At 39.4% G+C, this 17480-nt stretch overlaps 3 protein-coding genes and 1 pseudogene across 6 annotated transcripts; 3 read left to right on the top strand and 1 right to left on the bottom strand.

Annotated features, from left to right (window-relative positions):
- Positions 1-25: 25 nt before the first annotated feature.
- Positions 26-694, top strand: LOC111448664 (annotated as a pseudogene).
- Positions 695-1168: 474 nt separating this feature from the next.
- On the bottom strand, positions 1169-4038 carry LOC111448267 (calcium-dependent protein kinase 2-like). Its single transcript, XM_023087749.1, has 8 exons — positions 3036-4038; positions 2806-2949; positions 2584-2736; positions 2355-2470; positions 2107-2274; positions 1895-2022; positions 1692-1791; positions 1169-1609 (listed from the first exon to the last, which is right to left on the bottom strand). The coding sequence occupies exons 1-8, from the start codon at positions 3733-3735 to the stop codon at positions 1517-1519; spliced, it is 1602 nt and encodes a 533-aa protein (XP_022943517.1). The 5' UTR covers positions 3736-4038; the 3' UTR covers positions 1169-1516.
- Positions 4039-5510: 1472 nt separating this feature from the next.
- Positions 5511-15368, top strand: LOC111448359 (E3 ubiquitin-protein ligase KEG-like). Its single transcript, XM_023087915.1, has 16 exons — positions 5511-6317; positions 6634-7002; positions 7082-7309; positions 8217-8342; positions 8431-8767; positions 8859-9016; positions 9661-9818; positions 10464-10585; positions 10697-10831; positions 11429-11553; positions 11768-11872; positions 11969-12202; positions 12643-12979; positions 13079-13267; positions 13361-13666; positions 13749-15368. Exons 1-16 carry the CDS (start codon positions 5596-5598, stop codon positions 14964-14966), a joined length of 4869 nt encoding a protein of 1622 aa, XP_022943683.1. The 5' UTR covers positions 5511-5595; the 3' UTR covers positions 14967-15368.
- A 385-nt stretch (positions 15369-15753) lies between these two features.
- On the top strand, positions 15754-17355 carry LOC111448117. 4 transcript variants are annotated; one of them, XM_023087538.1, is made up of 3 exons: positions 15754-15968; positions 16250-16888; positions 16969-17355. In XM_023087538.1, the coding sequence occupies exons 2-3, from the start codon at positions 16306-16308 to the stop codon at positions 17091-17093; spliced, it is 708 nt and encodes a 235-aa protein (XP_022943306.1). In that variant the 5' UTR covers positions 15754-15968; positions 16250-16305; the 3' UTR covers positions 17094-17355. The 4 variants fall into 4 exon arrangements, with proteins under 4 accessions (XP_022943306.1, XP_022943308.1, XP_022943305.1 ...); XM_023087540.1 differs by having other exon boundaries at positions 15773-15972; XM_023087537.1 differs by having other exon boundaries at positions 15773-15968; positions 16174-16888.
- Positions 17356-17480: the final 125 nt, after the last annotated feature.

The following is a 17480-nucleotide window of genomic DNA, read 5'->3' on the forward strand; positions in this document are numbered from 1 at the left end:
CCATTTTCGAAGAGGCTCGTTGTAGATGGACTCAAGTCCTTTGATAATTGGGCCTGTGCCCACTTTCAGAGGTGCATATGCATGAGATGATCAAGTTATCAACAAGGCCTGTGCCCAATTTCTCGCGCTCTCTTCTCCCAAACAGGCTCTTAAGGAACCTTCCTCCATAGTCCATGGCGACTCAGCTAGGCTGCCGCCGGAGGTCAACAGAGTCTTGTATGTGCGAAATTTGCCCTTCAACATTACCGGCGAAGAGATGTATGATATCTTCGGCAAGTACGGGGCGATCCGGCAGATTCGGATTGGGACGAACAAGGATACGAGAGGTACCGCCTTTGTTGTTTACGAAGATATCTATGATGCTAAGACGGCAGTGGATCACCTCTCCGGTTTCAACGTTGCGAATCGGTATCTGATCGTGTTGTACTACCAGCAGGCCAAGATGAGCAAAAAGTTCGACCAAGAAGAAGAAAGAGGATGAAATCGCCAGGATGCAACAGAAGTACGGTGTTTCCACGAAAGATAAGTAAATTTCTGGTCACGAGTGAGCGATGGTTGCTACCTTTGTTTGTTTAAGCAGTGTATTTCCTCTCTTAGGCTCGGACCTTCTATTGTGCCGTGCCATCTGACAAGCCCTTGCACAGCATCGTGTATCATAATTTGTTTTTGAAGATCAATATTTTATATTGAATACCCTGGGGTGAGAAAGATTTCTTCAATTTTCTGGAGAGAATGGATAACATTTGCCAGTGGTAAGTCAAGATTTCCTTAATTGTCTGCGGAGGGTAGATGATATTTGCTAGTGGTAAGTCCCAGCGGTATATTTGTAGAATAATTATAGTGGAGCATTTGAAAAGAAAAGAAAAAGGTGTCTAAAAAGATGATCGAAGTACATCTATTAATGTAAAAATACTCGACACGAATGAATTAATAACAATCATTAGAATAAATACATAGTATAAAATTTTCATATAAAACACAATACAATTATCCAATACTTCCATCAAAGTTTGCACATAGACCCCATTGTTGAAATGACTTCAACCGAACAATCTTTACAAACCTTATAGTTATAATTGCAAATAATGTGTGTTCAAAACCATCAGCTTTCTTTGTTCTATGAATAAAAGTAGACGTTTTGAACAAATTCAAGTTTGTAGTCCATCAGTCAACCATAAGAGCAATAATTATTCTGTCTAATGGTGGCCAAGAACAACTAAAAACATCATAAATCACCCATTAAATCCTAAGAATTAGATGTAAGAATGACCTTTCCTTTCCTTTCCTTTTCTTTCCTTTCCTTTTCTTTCCTTTCCTTTCATAAGGCATTTTCCTATCTTCGAAAGGAACCACCATTCAATTCACATTCACATTGTAAATATATGCATTAGACCCTTTCCCATTCTCTTCACATGATGAGTATTGTACAATGAGCATCCGTGAGCTTCACCCTCATAATAATTTCTCTACAGAAGAACTAAACATTCAGGTCTTCTCCTCGCCCCGACGATCAAAATCAAACGAAAACATCACGACGCTTTTTGGGATTCGCTTCTGGATTTCCTTTTCGCATCATCGCCACAAATTCATCATAGTTGATGCGACCATCCTGTACAAATTCAAAACACAGGTCAGTTTCTGGTGTCCCTCCACCTGCAGCAGTATGAGGATGTGGATCCTTAGTAACTTACATTGTCTGCATCCACTTCAGAAAGTATCTCCTTAATGTCCCTTCCATCGTGCATGCCGTATTCTCTAAGAGCTTGTTCTAACTCTTCCGTAGTGATGTATCTGAATGCATAACAAAGTTCGAGGTTCAATCATTAGTGACACTCCCTATCCATTTCAAAATGAAAACTTTAGCTATAATCGACTTGAATGCGATTCCGTTTACCCGCTGTTATCTTTGTCGAAATACTGGAAGGCAGTGTAAAGATGCTCTTCTCTATCCATTCTGTTCAGGTGCATTGTCGCTGTAATGAACTCGTCGTAGTCTATGGTTCCATTGCCATCAGCATCAGCCTGTAGAAACCACAAAAGGTAATATCCAGATTCTTCAAGCAAGAAAACTCATTACCGATTCATAGGGATTAAGCAATGACTTACGGCTTCCATTAATTGTTTAACTTCATATTCAGAGAGTTTTGTGCCTTGCTTTGCGAGTCCTTGCTTTAGCTCTTCGAGCGTTATTGTCCCGCTGTTGTCAGTATCCATGCCCTTGAACATTTGTTTGAGCCCCATGATTTCTTCCTCTGATAGACAGCCCGCAATCACCTGCCCATTTGGCACATTATATATAATTCCAAAATGCTTTGTTGTTGTTGTTGTTGTTTTTGTTGTTCATTATCACTTACCCGAAGGGCGACTTTCTTGAATTTGTTCATTGCACGGAACTGTTTGAGCCTATTGAGCACAGCATTGTCAAGTGGTGTATCAGGTGCTTCTCCATCTTCCTTAATCCATGGATGGCCTGATAGAGAAGGAATTGATGGTCATAATCCATAAACCTGCCTTTTCTCTTCCTAATTTTCCTTCATAGATTCAACCATTCTATCATACAACTTCATGCGGGGATGAACTTACTTAGAACTTGGGAGGCTGTCAATCTCTGCTTGGGGTCTGAATTCAACATCTTCCTTACAAGATCCTTTGCTGCAGGTGATATTGAAGGCCATGGATCGCTAGTAAAATCGACATGGCCACGCAAGATCGCGTTGAATATCCCATGTTCAGATTCTGTCATCCAATTTTCTCTTATCAAAAAGATCAAACCCAGCAGAGAGATTCATAAAACTAATAAACTACCTGCCCAGAAAGGTGGAACTCCACACAGTAAAATGTACAGCATGACTCCAACGCTCCAAATATCAACTTCAGGTCCATATTTCCGTTTCAAAACTTCTGGTGCAATATAATATGCACTACCAACAATATCCTTAAATACCTCTCCTATATAATAACAACAATCATACCAGAATAAGAACAACATAATCAGCCGAGATTTATAACAGAAACAGTCAGGTTATGGAGCAAACCTTGCTTATAGAACACGGATAAACCGAAATCGGTAGCTTTGAGCGGGGAATCCTCTTCCTTATTCAGCAACAGGAAGTTTTCAGGCTTGAGATCTCTATGAATAACCCCCATGGAATGACAAGTATGAACAATCTGCACAATAGTCCTGAGCAACGAAGCCGCAGCTCGCTCTGTGTAATGCCCTTTCGCTATGATGCGATCAAACAACTCTCCTCCAGCGCACAACTCCATGACTAAATGAACAGAATGCTTATCTTCAAAAGCTCCTTTAAGCTCAACAGTGTTGGGCTGACCAGTTAAATGGTGCATAATCTGGACCTCCCTTCTAACATCCTCAATATCCTCCTTATTTACGAGCTTCCTCTTAGCAATGGTTTTGCACGCCAACTGTTCGCCAGTAGTCTTGTGCGTACACAAATGGGTTACCCCGAATTGACCCCTTCCCAGCTCCTTACCAATGGAATAAATGGATCGAACATCTTCCATCGGCCGCCCTAAAACAGTTCCGATCTGAGAGGGCTTCGTATTCTTAGCGGCATCCCCCGGCGAGGCCGAAGAAGCGGCTTTATTCGATGGATTCTCGGTGGAGTTGCCCTGGTTAGAATTTCCGCCATCATCCTTGGACTTATCCGCGTTAGATCCATCCTTCACGCTGGTGGGAGGCTCGTCGGGATTTTCACGAGAGCAACAGTTGCCCATAGCGGAGGAATGGGGAGGGAGGATGGCGGCGGCGGTAAGGGTAGGGCACTTGAAGAAGACAGGATCGAATGGGTATTTGGGGGAGAACCAAAAGTGAGCAAGGGAGAAAAATCCATGTATAGAGAACGGGAAAGAAAGAGAAAAAGAAGGAAGAAAAATGGTGGAAATTGAGGAGAAGACAGCTTGGAATTCTGATCCTAACGCTGAGGATTGATAGAGAGGAATTGTAGGAGGAAGCCATAGACACGGTCTTCCTTAATCCCTCCCAGTTCCAAGGTTCTCAGCCTTTCCCGCTTCATTTTAACTGTTTTTTTCCTTTTCTATTTTTCTTCAATTTCTTTATTGTTTTTTTTTTTTCTTTTTCTTTTTCCTTTTTTTGGAACTCCTTTTTCTAGAATATCTTTTAGATCCGAAAATATGATAATATCCTTTTCTTTTCCTTTTTCTTTTTTCTTTTGTTGGGCCTAATTGGAGCTAGCCCAAATTTATATGTGAAGAAGGCCCAATTGAAAGCCCATCAAAGTGCAAAAGGCCCAATTTAATTTTTCACTGCATTTACACTTCTAATCTCCGGCGAGTCTAAGTTCCCGGATGCTTTATCGCCGCCGTAGCTGACTCCCGCGGAAGCAATTTCGCTCCGGTTGGGCAGTTCTTTTTACATCATTTTTTTTTTTAACAATATTGATTTCCTTATTATTTAGCTTTTTTTTTAATGCTTTACTTAATACGACATTAATGCATACTATAAATTGAAATAAAAAATGTTTGTTTCCTACTTTAAATTAAATTAAAAAACCAACACGTAATACTTCTGAAGTTCAAATCAAACAAAATAACAACATACCAAAATAAAAATAAATCTTTCATATATATTATATATATTTATATAAGCATTTCATTTCTGCAATTATATGGTAAATTATACAAGATTAGTTTATAACATAAACTAATTAGTAATAATAAAGATTTAAATATATTAATTCGTGCGTTTCATATATTTATTGTTCTCACAGATCATCGAGATCGTTATTATCATGACAATACGTCATCTACACTCCATGACACGAAACACAATCTTTGATCATATACGACAATATCTTGAATACGTAACCAATCATGTTTGAATGTATATCATACGTATAACGACAATATATCATCAATTCCGTAATCTAAAATGGAGTCCTTTATTATATATGGTAATATCCTAAATAGATAATCAAACACGCTCGAATGCTTTTTTACCGTTTATAGTTGATAATTTTTTTTATACTCTCGTAATATGATTGGCTACTTACATTTATCATCTCACGAGGTTAATTATGCACTTATGTTATTTTTTTTTACCACAAATGGTTAAAAGATGAGTAATTGACTTATTATATATATATTTTTTTTTAAAATTTAAAAATCAATTAAACTAAAATTTAAAATTATAGACATAAATTTTACTTAAAAAAATGTAAATGTGTCAAAATCTTCTAAAAAATTGAAACTAATTGCCATAAAACAAAAAGTTGGAATAACTTATAATTTAAGCATAAAAAAAAATTAAGGGAATTATTGAATATAAGTGACATGAAATTAGGTGTATCCCATAAAAATCAGACGAAGTCGATAAAGAGTCATGATTACGTGGCATACACGTATCGCGGAAGGTAGGCCAAAGTCAAACGGTCAGTTTGAAACGCAGGAAGAGGAAGGCTATAATAAAAAAAGAAAAAAAGAAAAAAAGAAAAATAAATACAATAATCTTATATAATGGCATAGTCCATCTTCTGCTACGGCTTTCCCTTCAAACTTTCCTCTTAGATTCTCATTTCTCTCACCAGAAGCAAACCACAGAGAGCAGAATCCAAAAAAATGCCCAAGAAATGGAAGCGAGTCGGAATCCCTAGCTGTTCAATCTGCCGAATTCAATACGACGAGGATTCTCGAGCTCCTCTTCTTCTCCAATGCGGCCACACCTTCTGCAAACACTGCCTCTCTCAAATTATTGCTCCAACTCCACCTAAACCATCTCTCACGTGTCCGAAGTGCCGCCATGTGTCTACCGTCGGCAATTCCGTGCTCTCTCTTCCAAAGAATTTCGCTATACTACCTATGATCTCTCCGGCCTCGGTTTCTCACTCTGCTGAGGTTAGCGATAGCGACGACGACGACGACGATGCTGGAGCCGATGAGGAAGGGGGCGACGGGTCTGACCGGGGGCGGAGGAGTTCCGGCTGCCATGGGTGTGGAGCGGGGTTTGGGGACCATGAATTGAAGTTGGTGAGGAAGATCGATGGAGGTAAAAGGGAGGAGATGGAGCTTTGGTCCGGTTGGTTGAGGTCTAGAGTCGGTGGGTGTCGGCACAGAGTAATGGTGAGACGGGTGAGAATAGGTAATGTTGGGGATTTGGATTGGGTGGAGAAGCAGCTGGAGAAGCTGAGGCGTGCGTCGATGTGGTGCAGGAATGTGTGTTCCTTTCTCGGAGTGCTAAAGGTGGAGGGTTATCTTTGCATTGTTATGGAGGGGTTCCCAGGGTCGGTTCAGTCGGAGATGCAGCGGAGTGGCGGCCGCCTTACTCTCGAGCAAATCCTCAGGTGACCCTTCTCTCCGTTTTGAGCTTGTTTTCATTTTGTTGGGCATTTTTACTTATGAACCTCTACTTTATAATTTCCTCGGGAGATTCACCAAGAGTTTTGTGCTGTCGCAACTGCTATCCCACTGAACTCGTGAATTTGGTGCTCACTCCGTTGTTCTGGATTTCCGCGTGAGGGATCAGGCAGTTCTATATTCCTTAGAAGCACAAATCTGCACGAATCTTTTTTATACAACTTCTGTAGTTGTGATTATTCTAGAAACTATTTGCTTCTTGTTGCCTTTCTACCTGTTTGTAATATGTATTTATGAATTCAGATTCGGAGCAGACATTGCACGAGCAGTAGTTGAACTGCATGCAGCTGATGTGTTGTGTATGAATTTGAAACCATCCAATTTTCTCTTGGATGCAAATGGACATGCTGTGGTTTCCGATTATGGGCTTCCATTGATTTTGAAAAAACCTTGTCATAGAGCAGGCATTTTCCCACCAGAACACGAGTCATCAAAACAGCATTGGTGTTTGGAGTGCCTGTTTTTGAGTCCGCACTATAGATCGCCAGAGGCATGGGAGCCTTTGAAGAGACCATTGCATTTGTTTAGGGATGATGGTATTGGCATATCCACGCAATCTGATGTGTGGAGCTTTGGCTGTGCCCTTGTTGAAATGTGCACTGGTTCCACCCCGTATGTTGCCTTTTAGTTGAACTTCTTCCATATTTTATGGTCAGTTATATTCTTAGCTAATAGAAGATGATTTCTTCAGGTGGGCTGGTCTGAGTGCAGAAGAAATTTACCGTGCTGTCGTCAAAGATGGCAGGCTACCTCCACAGTATGCAAGTATTGTAGGAGTTGGCATTCCTGGAGAATTATGGAAGATGATTGGCGAGTGCCTACAGTACAAGCCACTGAAAAGACCAACTTTCCATGCAATGCTTGCCATATTTCTTAGACATCTACAAGGGATTCACCGATCCCCTACTAGACCTACTGCGTGAGTTTCCTCGATTCATCACTGCACTTTTTTTTTTCTTCTTCTGTTGTAATACAGAAATATTTGATCATATAATCACAGTAAATTTTATTTTCCTTCCTATTGTTTTTTATTAGTTGAAAGTCCTACTTGTAATTCTATATCCCGTCCTGTGTTGAATCACTCTCTACATCAATACATTTAAAAAAAAGAAGGAAATTATACTGGGGCTTCACCAAAGAAAAAAAAAAAACAAAGAAAGAAAGAAAGAGAGAAAAAGAAGCCCACGTAGAGTTCATCCCGATAATAGAGTGATTACAAAAAGAATTAGTAAGAGAGCCATCAATTTCACAAGGTTAGCTACACTTTAACAATCTTTTTTTTTTTTTGACGTTAAATACTCGGGTGGGAATTAGTAAGAGAGCCATCGATTTCACAAGGTTAGCTACACTTTAACAATCTTTTCTTTTTTTGACATTAAATACTCGGGTGGTTTTTCAATCCAAATATTTCATATGGGGCTTTTACTGCATTTATCTTCGGAGACCCCTGTTTGTTCTCAAATTTACGGTGGTATTGATGGTGATGGTACTCACAAGCACATTTCTTTGAATTTGGAAGGGAAGAAACAAAAGAGCTTTTTGGGATGAGGAGACATCCTTCTCTTTTTTGCATTATCAGATAGTTTTTGTAGCTTTTACTTGGTATAAGCTTATAGTTTTTTTTTTATTTAAGTACAGCTGAGAGCCTAGTTTTGATTTAGGCTGATTGGAAAGTCTTCTGTATCTTGCTTAGCTAGGGCCAGGGCTTTCCTAGTCCTCACTGTTGTATGTTTGGTTATTATTATTATTTTATTGTAGTTTCTTATCTAACAAAAAAAAAAAAAAAAAGTTGATACATTTGATGCATTCGCTTTTGTGGAACTCAGCAAGGTGGCAAGTTCTCCTCATATTGATAGGTTGGAACAATCCCCTACCTCTGTCTTGGACATCCTTCAGGTCAAAAGCAACCATCTTCATCAACTTGTATCTGAAGGGGATGTTAATGGTGTCAGGTTAGGCTCTTTTGTCATATAGGTTCTCTCATTCTCTTAAATCTTTTCGATTGTTGAAATTTTCGATTCATTTAACCCACATCTGCAGAGATCTTCTTTCGAAGTCTGCATCAGGGAACAATAGCAGCTCCGTCATCTCTCTGCTGGAAGCTCATAATTCTGAAGGTCAAACTGCTTTGCACTTGGCATGCAGACGGGGTTCTCCGGAACTGGTTGATGCAATCTTGGAGTATAGTGATGCAGATATAGATTCTCCTGATGAAAACGGGAATCCACCAATAGTGTTTGCTTTAGCTGTTGGATCTGCTGAATGTGTGCGTGCACTTATCAGGAAATCTGCTAATGGTATGTTTAGGTTGATGGAGGGCTTTGGTCGGTCCGTTGCTCATGTTTGTGCATATTATGGGCAGCCTGATTGTATGCGTGTAAGTTGTTGCACATCCACCCTTTAGGCAAGTTTCTTTTCTTTTTTTGGATATATACTCACGTATTGTCAGGCTATTCTGATGATTACAGGAACTACTTCAGGCAGGGGCTGATCCCAATGCAGTTGATGATAATGGTGAATCTGTACTGCATGTGGCCATTTCAAAGAAATTTACTCATTGTGCTATGGTAATTATGGAGCATGGAGGTTGCAAATCAATGGGGTTTCTCAATTCCGCAAACTTAACGTAAGATTGGAACTGTGTTTTTGTTTATTATTTATTATGCGAACCATGAAAGTTGACAATTGTTTTACCTTTTTTGAACCTTTAATCTCTTGGTCAAGTGTATGTGTATTAACCAGCTGAGCTATGCTCAATTTGGTTGTTTGTTGCTTTCCTTCGAACTTTAATATGCAAATTTTCAATTGTAAAGATTTGAGGGACACAATTTAGGAGGAAAACTAATAAATCATAACTATATACATACATATTTTGCATCCACAACAAATTAAGGGGACAACCCCCTCCTTCCTTCTTTAGCTCTGCTCTTGAAGGAAATACTTCAATCCACTCAACTTACTTATTTACTTATTTGGAACTTTAATTGTGTGCCCTTCAACAAAACAGCATCCGGAAGCATGTATCTTTCAGCATACTTTTTATAAGGATTCATCTTATGAAAAATTTATTATTTCTTACCCACCTCCTCTGAAAATAATTTAATGAACAATGCAAAGATTCTGATTCTTACACTCTTTCTTGTGCTACTGACCTCTTCTCAGGATATGTGATCAATATGCAGTGGCTTGTCCCATTAGCTGTAGTATTGTCACTCCATGCTAATAGCAAGTGTGTTCTTATCTAACGTTTTCTCTTGTTCTGATCAACAGGCCTCTGCATTTGTGCATCACAACCTTAAACGTAGATGTTGTTAAGAGATGGGCTGAACTTGCATTGCCTGAGGAAATTTCTGAAGCTATTGATATACCAAGTTCCGCTGGAACCGCTTTATGCATGGCAGCTGCTCTTAAGAAAGACCGTGAGATAGGTAAACTGTTCATCAGGGATTTCCCTAACCGTGTTCTCTTTCAGCCTTTTCTTTATATGATTTCCTAATATAGGAGGTATAGCACTAGAAGTGGTTCTGACACTGATGTTTCATCCCACCAAATAAAAATACGATGGATACAGCCAAAAGTTTCTTATATGATAATGTCACAAACACGTATCTTCAACCTATTCATGTTTGAAAATATTTCTTTCTTTTTTCTGTAATAACTCACAACAACTCCATTTTCTGGCAACACTCTTCCATTCTGAATGGTTTCACAGAGGATGATACTCGTGAAAAGTTTTAAAAAACTAATAATCCCCATGACACTGGAGTATCCATGGAGGGAATTGGGGTAGGCAATTGAGTGCTTAGTTTGCTCTTGGACTAATGACTAATGTGCATGTTGATTAGTTGTAGCACATATTAGAGTGCAATATGTGTTAGTCTATTGCTTAATCTTCATTGAAAATAAACCTTTTCCTGCGCTGTATGCTCTTTATACACCAAGACTAAGAGGGACGACACATTGCCAATGTTAATTTCCTTTTGGAAATGCCTAATTTGGGTATGAACATTAGTATCAAATCAATTGTTTTATCTAATTTTGTTGTTATCTGCCTTGTCTGTTATTCACTGTAGAGGGAAGAGAACTTGTCAGAGTTCTGCTCAAGGCTAAGGCAGACCCAGCAGCCCAAGAACCCCAACAATGTCGAACAGTTCTGCATACAGCTGCCATGGCTAATGATATTGAGTTGGTGAAGGTGATATTACAATTTTATTCTTTTACAGGCCTGGATTTATTTCATGGTTGCAGGTACTGACAAAACTTGGTAGCTCAAAATTTCTAATGTTATCCGTTGTTTTTTTTAAAGATTATTCTTGAAGCTGGAGTGGATGTAAATATCAGAAACATGCACAACACAATACCTCTTCACTTGGCACTGGCAAGAGGTGCAAAACCATGTGTTCAACTACTCTTGTCTGCTGGAGCAAACTGTAATTTACAGGTTGGCCTTCTCTATGAGTTACTAAATGCTATTGAATGCGATTGAATAGAACTTGGAACAATGTTTCAAATGGTTTTGTTGTATTTGAGGACAAGTGTAGAAATGCTCTGTAGCCATCGGCTAATATAGGAGAGAAACAGTAGCCTTTTCAAAAGGTCCTGAAAGTAGAAACTGATTTACAATGAGGCAGCAAGAGATGAAAACAAGGAACAAGTGAATATTTTCATGTTAATCAGTATGGAATTTGTGGTGCATTGAAGGAATAAGTGAATGTGGCTGTCACGTTGAATCTTTTTGTGTGGATAGATCCATGCTTAGGTGTGGTAATGAGGAGGTTGTGAGACAGTTTATCTCAAATATAACAGATGGAGCACTACTAGAGATTTTACTGTTAAATTTGTGGGCAACAGATTTGACGACATCCTTTCATAATCTCGAAGATAACTTCCAGACAGTGCCTTTCATATAGTTGACGGATGGTCCCCTTTTTCCCATATAAATACTTCTAATTTTTTTTATGTATTTCCATCTTGAAGTTTTTTGGTGGACATGCTTCCAGCCAAACAATAAAAACTTTTTTTGGGTGATTGTAATCAGGACGACGATGGTGACAATGCCTTCCATATAGCAGCAGATGCGGCAAAGTTCATACGTGAATGTCTTGATTGCATTTTATTGATATTAAAATATCCAGGTGCTGCTATTGGCGTAAGAACTCACAGGCAAGTGCTGTGATTATACAAGTGTTCAATATAATATTTTCTGAGAAAAATTTTAAGAGCCGCTTCTTTTTTCTTCTAGTTAAGTATCTTCATTCACATTTTAATTTTATTTTTCTCATCTAGCACGTGTTATACAATTGATGTACTTGTGATAACTCACCCTAGGTTGTATTAATTTAATATGTCAATGACCCTCTTAATGGTTGCAAAATAGTGGCAAGACATTTTGTGACTTGTTGGAAGCCCTACCTCGGGAATGGATTTTTGAAGAGCTTATGGATGCACTAGCAGAGAAGGGTATTCGTTTGTCCCCAACAATGTGAGTAAAGTTCCGCTATACTGATCTTTACAGTGCAAAATTTCTGCTGTCATTGAGTTCACTAACTGACACAAACTTTGGATTGCCCCCATCTAGATTTCAAGTGGGCGATTGGGTGAAATTCAAAAGATGTGTGGCAAATCCTGCATATGGTTGGCAAGGTGCAGGGCCCAGGAGTGTTGGATTTGTGCAGGGTTCCCAAAGTAGTGGTGGTCTTTCTGTATCATTTTGCTCTGGTGTTGCACATGTTTTGGCAGATGAGATTATCAAAGTTATTCCTATGGATAGGGGACAGCTGGTGCAACTTAAACCTGACGTGAGAGAGCCAAGGTTAGATGTTATGCATGGACTATGTTTTTTTTACTCTTCTTTTGAAATTAACATCGATAATGGTGAGGGCACTGCGTTGCCAGGATGTCCTCTTCAATCACAGAACAGATAATGGCGCATTTCGTCTGGTGGAACATAAAAATAATTTTTTCCCCCTTCCACATTACATTACAACCTCTCCATTTTGTTAGGAGGAAGACACATGCACTTCTAGGGGGAAATATACATGAAGCCTTTTAATATTTTGTTTCAAATTTGTTTGGAGCCTTGAAATATTAAACAAGTTGTGATTACACCAATTGGAGAAGCCTTTTGTGAATTCGTTTAGTTTGACTGCCTTGTGCTATGCATATGTTTTTTTTATCAAGGAAACTTTTGCTTGCCCAAAAAAAAAAAAAAAAAAAAAAGGTTTCATCGAGTGCAAACGTCATTCTTATCAGGTTTAAGTTGCTTGGACAATCACGTGACAGCATTGGAACTGTCTTGTGTATCGATGATGAAGAAGGAATTATACGAATTGGATTTACTGGTGCATCTAGAGGATGGCAAGCTGACCCTGCAGATTTTCAAAGACTTCAAGAATTCAAAGTTGGTGATTGGATCCGTGTACGTTATACTGTGCCCGCTGCGAGACATGGCTTTGAAGCTGTATCTCCAGGGAGTATTGGTGTTGTGTATGGTATCAGGCCAGACAGTAGTTTGCTGATAGAATTCTGCTATTTGCCTAGCCCTTGGCTTTGTGAACCAGAGGAGATTGAACCTGTTGTCCCCTTCAAGGTGAATGCTTCATTCTCCCTATTTTTAGTATGGTTTAAATTTAAACTGAGCCTCATTTCTTTTATCCTTAGTTAACTTGATGTGTTCACTTCCTTCTAGATTGGAGACCAAGTATGCGTTAAACGCTCTATATCTGAACCTAGGTTCCCTTGGGATGGCGAGACACATAACAGCGTTGGAAAAGTCGGTGATATTGAAAGTAATGGTCTCTTAATAATTGATTTACCAAATCGGCATGGACCATGGAAAGTAGATCCATCTGACATGGAGAAGGTGGACAAATATAAGGTATTTTTTCTTTTGGGAAAGTCGTCATGTAACTACTGGCACTTGTATCAAGCACGTGCATCACCGATTTTCTTTTGGCTTCTGCACGAACAGGTTGGTGATTGGGTTAGGGTGAAAGCCTCGGTACCCTCTCCAAAATACGGGTGGGATGATGTTCCTCGAAGCAGCATTGGAATAATTTTTGCCTTAGAAGAGGATGGAGATGTAGATGTAGCATTTTGCTTCAGGAGTAAAACTTTTCCTTGCTCCGTTACAGACATCGAGAAAGTGCCACCTTTTGAAGTGGGACAAGAGGTACACATCCTGCCGTCTGTTACTCAGCCATTACTTGGGTGGTCAGATGAAACCCCAGCCTCTTCAGGAAAACTCGAAAGAGTTGATATGGATGGAACTCTAAATGTAAGTTCTCATATTTCTTGGGATACAATTATTAAACCTTAAAATGTTTTTTAAAGTCATGTTTATTATCTCTTATTTTTAGGTGAGAGTATTTGGAAAGAAAAAATTATGGAGAATCGCTCCGGGCGATGCAGAAAAACTATCAGGATTGGAAGTGGGTGATTGGGTCAGAATGAAGCAGTGTTTAGGAACAAAATCAAATTATGAATCCAACTATACTGGGAAGGAAAATATAGCGGTAGTTTACAGTATACAAGATTATTCTCATTTAGAATTGGCGTGTTGTTTTCGTGAGGGGAAATCGTTTATACACTACACAGAAGTCGAAAAAGTTTCTCCGATAAAAATTGGCCAGTATGTGCATTTCCGTGCTGGGTTGGCTAAGCCGAGATGGGGGTGGAGAGGCGCTAATCCGAATTCAAGGGGTGTTGTGACTGCTGTAAATGCTAATGGAGAAATAAGAGTTTCACTGTTTGGCTTGGCCGGATGGTGGAGAGGAGATCCTACAGATTTTGAGGTAGAGCAGATGTACGCCGTGGGAGATTGGGTGAAACTTAAAGATGATACTGATGGACGGAAATCATTGTCGGCTGGGAGTATTGGCGTTGTACAAGGATTAAGTTATCATGAAAATGAATGGGACGGTTCTGTTCTTGTAGGATTTTGTGGAGAACCGGAGTTATGGGTAGGACACACGTCAAAACTCGAAAAGTCGGAAAGGTTTTGTATAGGACAGCGTGTGAAGGTGAAGTCTTTGATACCAAATCCACGGTTCGGTTGGTCGGGCCACTCTCATGTCAGCGTTGTTTCTATAACAGCAATTGATGCAGATGGAAAAATTAGAGCATCGTCTCCGGCTGCTCAAAAGCCATGGACACTCGATCCATCGGAAGTTGTTCTAGTAGAGGAAGAGCAACTCAACATTGGAGACTGGGTGAAGGTGAAGACATTGATCGTAATGCCTGTTTATCATTGGGGGGACGTTTCCCGTCAGAGTGTCGGGGTTATCCACAAGATGGAGGATGGGGAGCTTTGGGTCGCCTTCTGCTTTATGGAGAGGCTGTGGATGTGCAAGGACTCTGAGATGGAGAAGGTGAGACCCTTTCGAGTTGGCGACGCAGTGAGATTTCGAGAAGGATTAAAAATCCCTAGATGGGGATGGGGAATGGAGACACATGCTAGTAAAGGGAAAGTAGTAGGTGTTGATGCAAACGGAAAAGTAAGAGTTCGTTTCAGGTGGAGGGAAGGTCGTCCTTGGATCGGGGACCCGGCTGACCTTGTTCTTGACGAGACTACCTGATCTTTGATTCAGGACCCTAAATCAAATGGCCTGCATGCCAATTCAACGCTTCGGTAGAGAATGATCCCCAGTCGTTTACAAGCGGGTGGAACTTTGGGATTCCGAAGCAATTCATTGACTCGAGACGGGGCGTTACGCCGTGTTCATTAGCGTGTGGAGTATTGCACGTAAATGCTCGGAGAATTGTAGTTGAAGATGAAGATGTGGACCGTTGGCTTCAAGAAACAGTGGACCATTGCCCCTTTTGGTGTGGCAGCATATCAACAATCGGTAAGGTCTTTTTTATATATCGTTATGCTTGTAAATAAAACTGAGTTATATAAAGAAACGCTTTAGTTGATATATTATTTACATATGTACATATAAATTTCGGGTCATTATATAAACTATCGTTTTAGCATCTATGGTTTGTTTCGAGAAGTCGTATGTTTGAATTTTCCAACCCCACGTGTGATTTTGTTTTAGGAAAAGTCACGTTTCTCGTACCGTGCAGGTCAATGGTGAACATATAGACTGATGTTGGCACTGTTAATGTAAAAATTCTTTTATCTTAAAATAAATGGTAAAAAAATTGACATAACAGTACAATAAATTATTATTTATAATTATTTAGAAAATTAAGATTTTTATTGTTTATTTCATCGGAAAATATATCAGTTTCACATCAATGTATTGGTCAAACAAATTTTATTTTAATTAAAAATTAATATTATTTTTTAAGTTTAAAAGTGAAAATAAAATTTAAAAGGTTGAATAATTCAATCAAGAATTATCAAATTTGTTATTTGTACGCTTAATGCGTGTGGTGGGTTGGGTAATGGGGCAATCTGTTAAGGAACCAAAATTTGTCAATCGACACGGAAGGGAATTTTCTCGGGAAAATTTTCTTGCCAGAATTTTCTCTCCGTTATCCTCTGGCTTCTTACTGGAAGGAAATGTTCTCTATCTACTTCGGCAGTTGACGGATTCCCTCAAGTCTATTCCTCGCTTTCTGGATTCTTCGTATGTAATTCTTCATCTCTGTTTATCATTTACATTTTCATTTTCGTCCATAGGAATTAATCTGTTTGGCTGTCGAGAAAGCAACTTTCCTTGTTAATTTTTTCCCCTATTCTGTCGCCCGAAACTTTATGGACTGGAATTTAACCATTTTTACTTCAGAGCTACTAGCCTTTTCCTGATTTTGTTTTTGATGCAATGGTATTAGAGGTTTGACGTCTAAAAGGATCGAAATTCGTGTGCTGATTATTTGACGTTGATAATGATGCTCAAATGCTTGGCAGATTTGGTATGGTACCAATTTTGTGTAATTCAGCCGTGAGTTCTTGAGATTTTAGCGATGAACTTGGAATTTCTTCATAATATTCCCTGGTTTTGTGCGCAAAGAAGCAATGATTTGCGTCCAATTCTTAAGCCCTCAAGCGCCATGGTGGAGCAAGGGCATCGAAATACTCGTTTTGATATCAGGAAATGGGGATTTTCCCTTCTTTCACTGCTTCCTTGGGAAAATAATGGCAACGGGAAAGCAATTATTAATAGAAACTTGAAAAGGGAAGTGAAACGTGATAGAGCCATTGAGAACCAAGGTGGAGAATCCCCTTTACGGTTCAAACCTTATGTGTGTAAAGTTCCATGGCATACGGGTGTAAGAGCCTTTCTTTCTCAGCTGCTTCCGCGTTATGGACATTACTGTGGTCCAAATTGGTCTAGCGGGAAAGACAACGGGTCTCTCATTTGGGATAAACGACCAATTGATTGGCTGGATTTCTGTTGTTATTGCCATGATATTGGTTATGACACTCACAATCAAGCCGAGTTGTTAAAGGCTGATTTGGCGTTTCTAGAGTGCTTAGAAAGGCCTAATATGGTTACGAAGGGCGATGTTCGTACCGCTACTCTTTACCGAACCGTGTGTGTCACAGGTACGCCTCAGCATCACATATTTGGGTCTCTTTTGAGAGTGTCTTGGGTTCATTTGTTTATTATATGATAAATGTGACAGGTCTGAAGAATTGTCTAATTCCTTATAGAAGGCAACTTATTCAGCTTTCGGTATGGAGCTTAGCATTAGGAAATGGTTTAGTTGGAACTGGCAAAGAGATGAACAAAAGCACCCAAAAATTGTGACAGATACTCGGTAGGTGCTATACGAGCCATTTCTCTTCATCGTCGTGTTTTACCCGAGCATCCATCTTCTATATATGTATACCAAACTCCATTGGGGCTTATTGTGTAGCACATGCATGTACATAGGAATCCTTGTGTATAGACACTAATGGCAAAGGCTTCTATAAATCCTTGCTACCTAAGCAAGAATCTTCCAGTGAAATGAAAAATGAGAATCATGGTATTATCTTGTTTGAATATATTATCACACTATGCTGCTCCATCATTGTGCCTTCTTTGGAAGTATGAATATGTTAAGATTTGTAACTGAACATTCTTAGATAAGAAGGATTAAGAATTGTAAGAGCCTAAGCCTACCGTTAGCTAGCAGATATTGTCCACTTTGGC

This window comes from Cucurbita moschata, unplaced genomic scaffold (genome assembly GCF_002738365.1).
Source record: "Cucurbita moschata cultivar Rifu unplaced genomic scaffold, Cmos_1.0 Cmo_Scf00010, whole genome shotgun sequence".
NCBI classification, from domain to species: domain Eukaryota; kingdom Viridiplantae; phylum Streptophyta; class Magnoliopsida; order Cucurbitales; family Cucurbitaceae; genus Cucurbita; species Cucurbita moschata.

Coding starts and splice junctions, on each gene's coding strand:
- LOC111448359 (XM_023087915.1), top strand. CDS start 5,596: ATGCCCAAGAAATGGAAGCGAGTCGGAATCCCTAGCTGTTCAATCTGC. Junction 9,819..10,463: donor TAAGAAAGACCGTGAGATAG/GTAAACTGTTCA, acceptor TATTCACTGTAG/AGGGAAGAGAACTTGTCAGA. Junction 12,980..13,078: donor AACCTGTTGTCCCCTTCAAG/GTGAATGCTTCA, acceptor ACTTCCTTCTAG/ATTGGAGACCAAGTATGCGT.
- LOC111448117 (XM_023087538.1), top strand. CDS start 16,306: ATGAACTTGGAATTTCTTCATAATATTCCCTGGTTTTGTGCGCAAAGA. Junction 16,889..16,968: donor CCGAACCGTGTGTGTCACAG/GTACGCCTCAGC, acceptor TAAATGTGACAG/GTCTGAAGAATTGTCTAATT.
- LOC111448267 (XM_023087749.1), bottom strand. CDS start 3,735: ATGGGCAACTGTTGCTCTCGTGAAAATCCCGACGAGCCTCCCACCAGC. Junction 2,471..2,583: donor GACAGCCTCCCAAGTTCTAA/GTAAGTTCATCC, acceptor CTTCTCTATCAG/GCCATCCATGGATTAAGGAA. Junction 1,610..1,691: donor CTGAAGTGGATGCAGACAAT/GTAAGTTACTAA, acceptor GAATTTGTACAG/GATGGTCGCATCAACTATGA.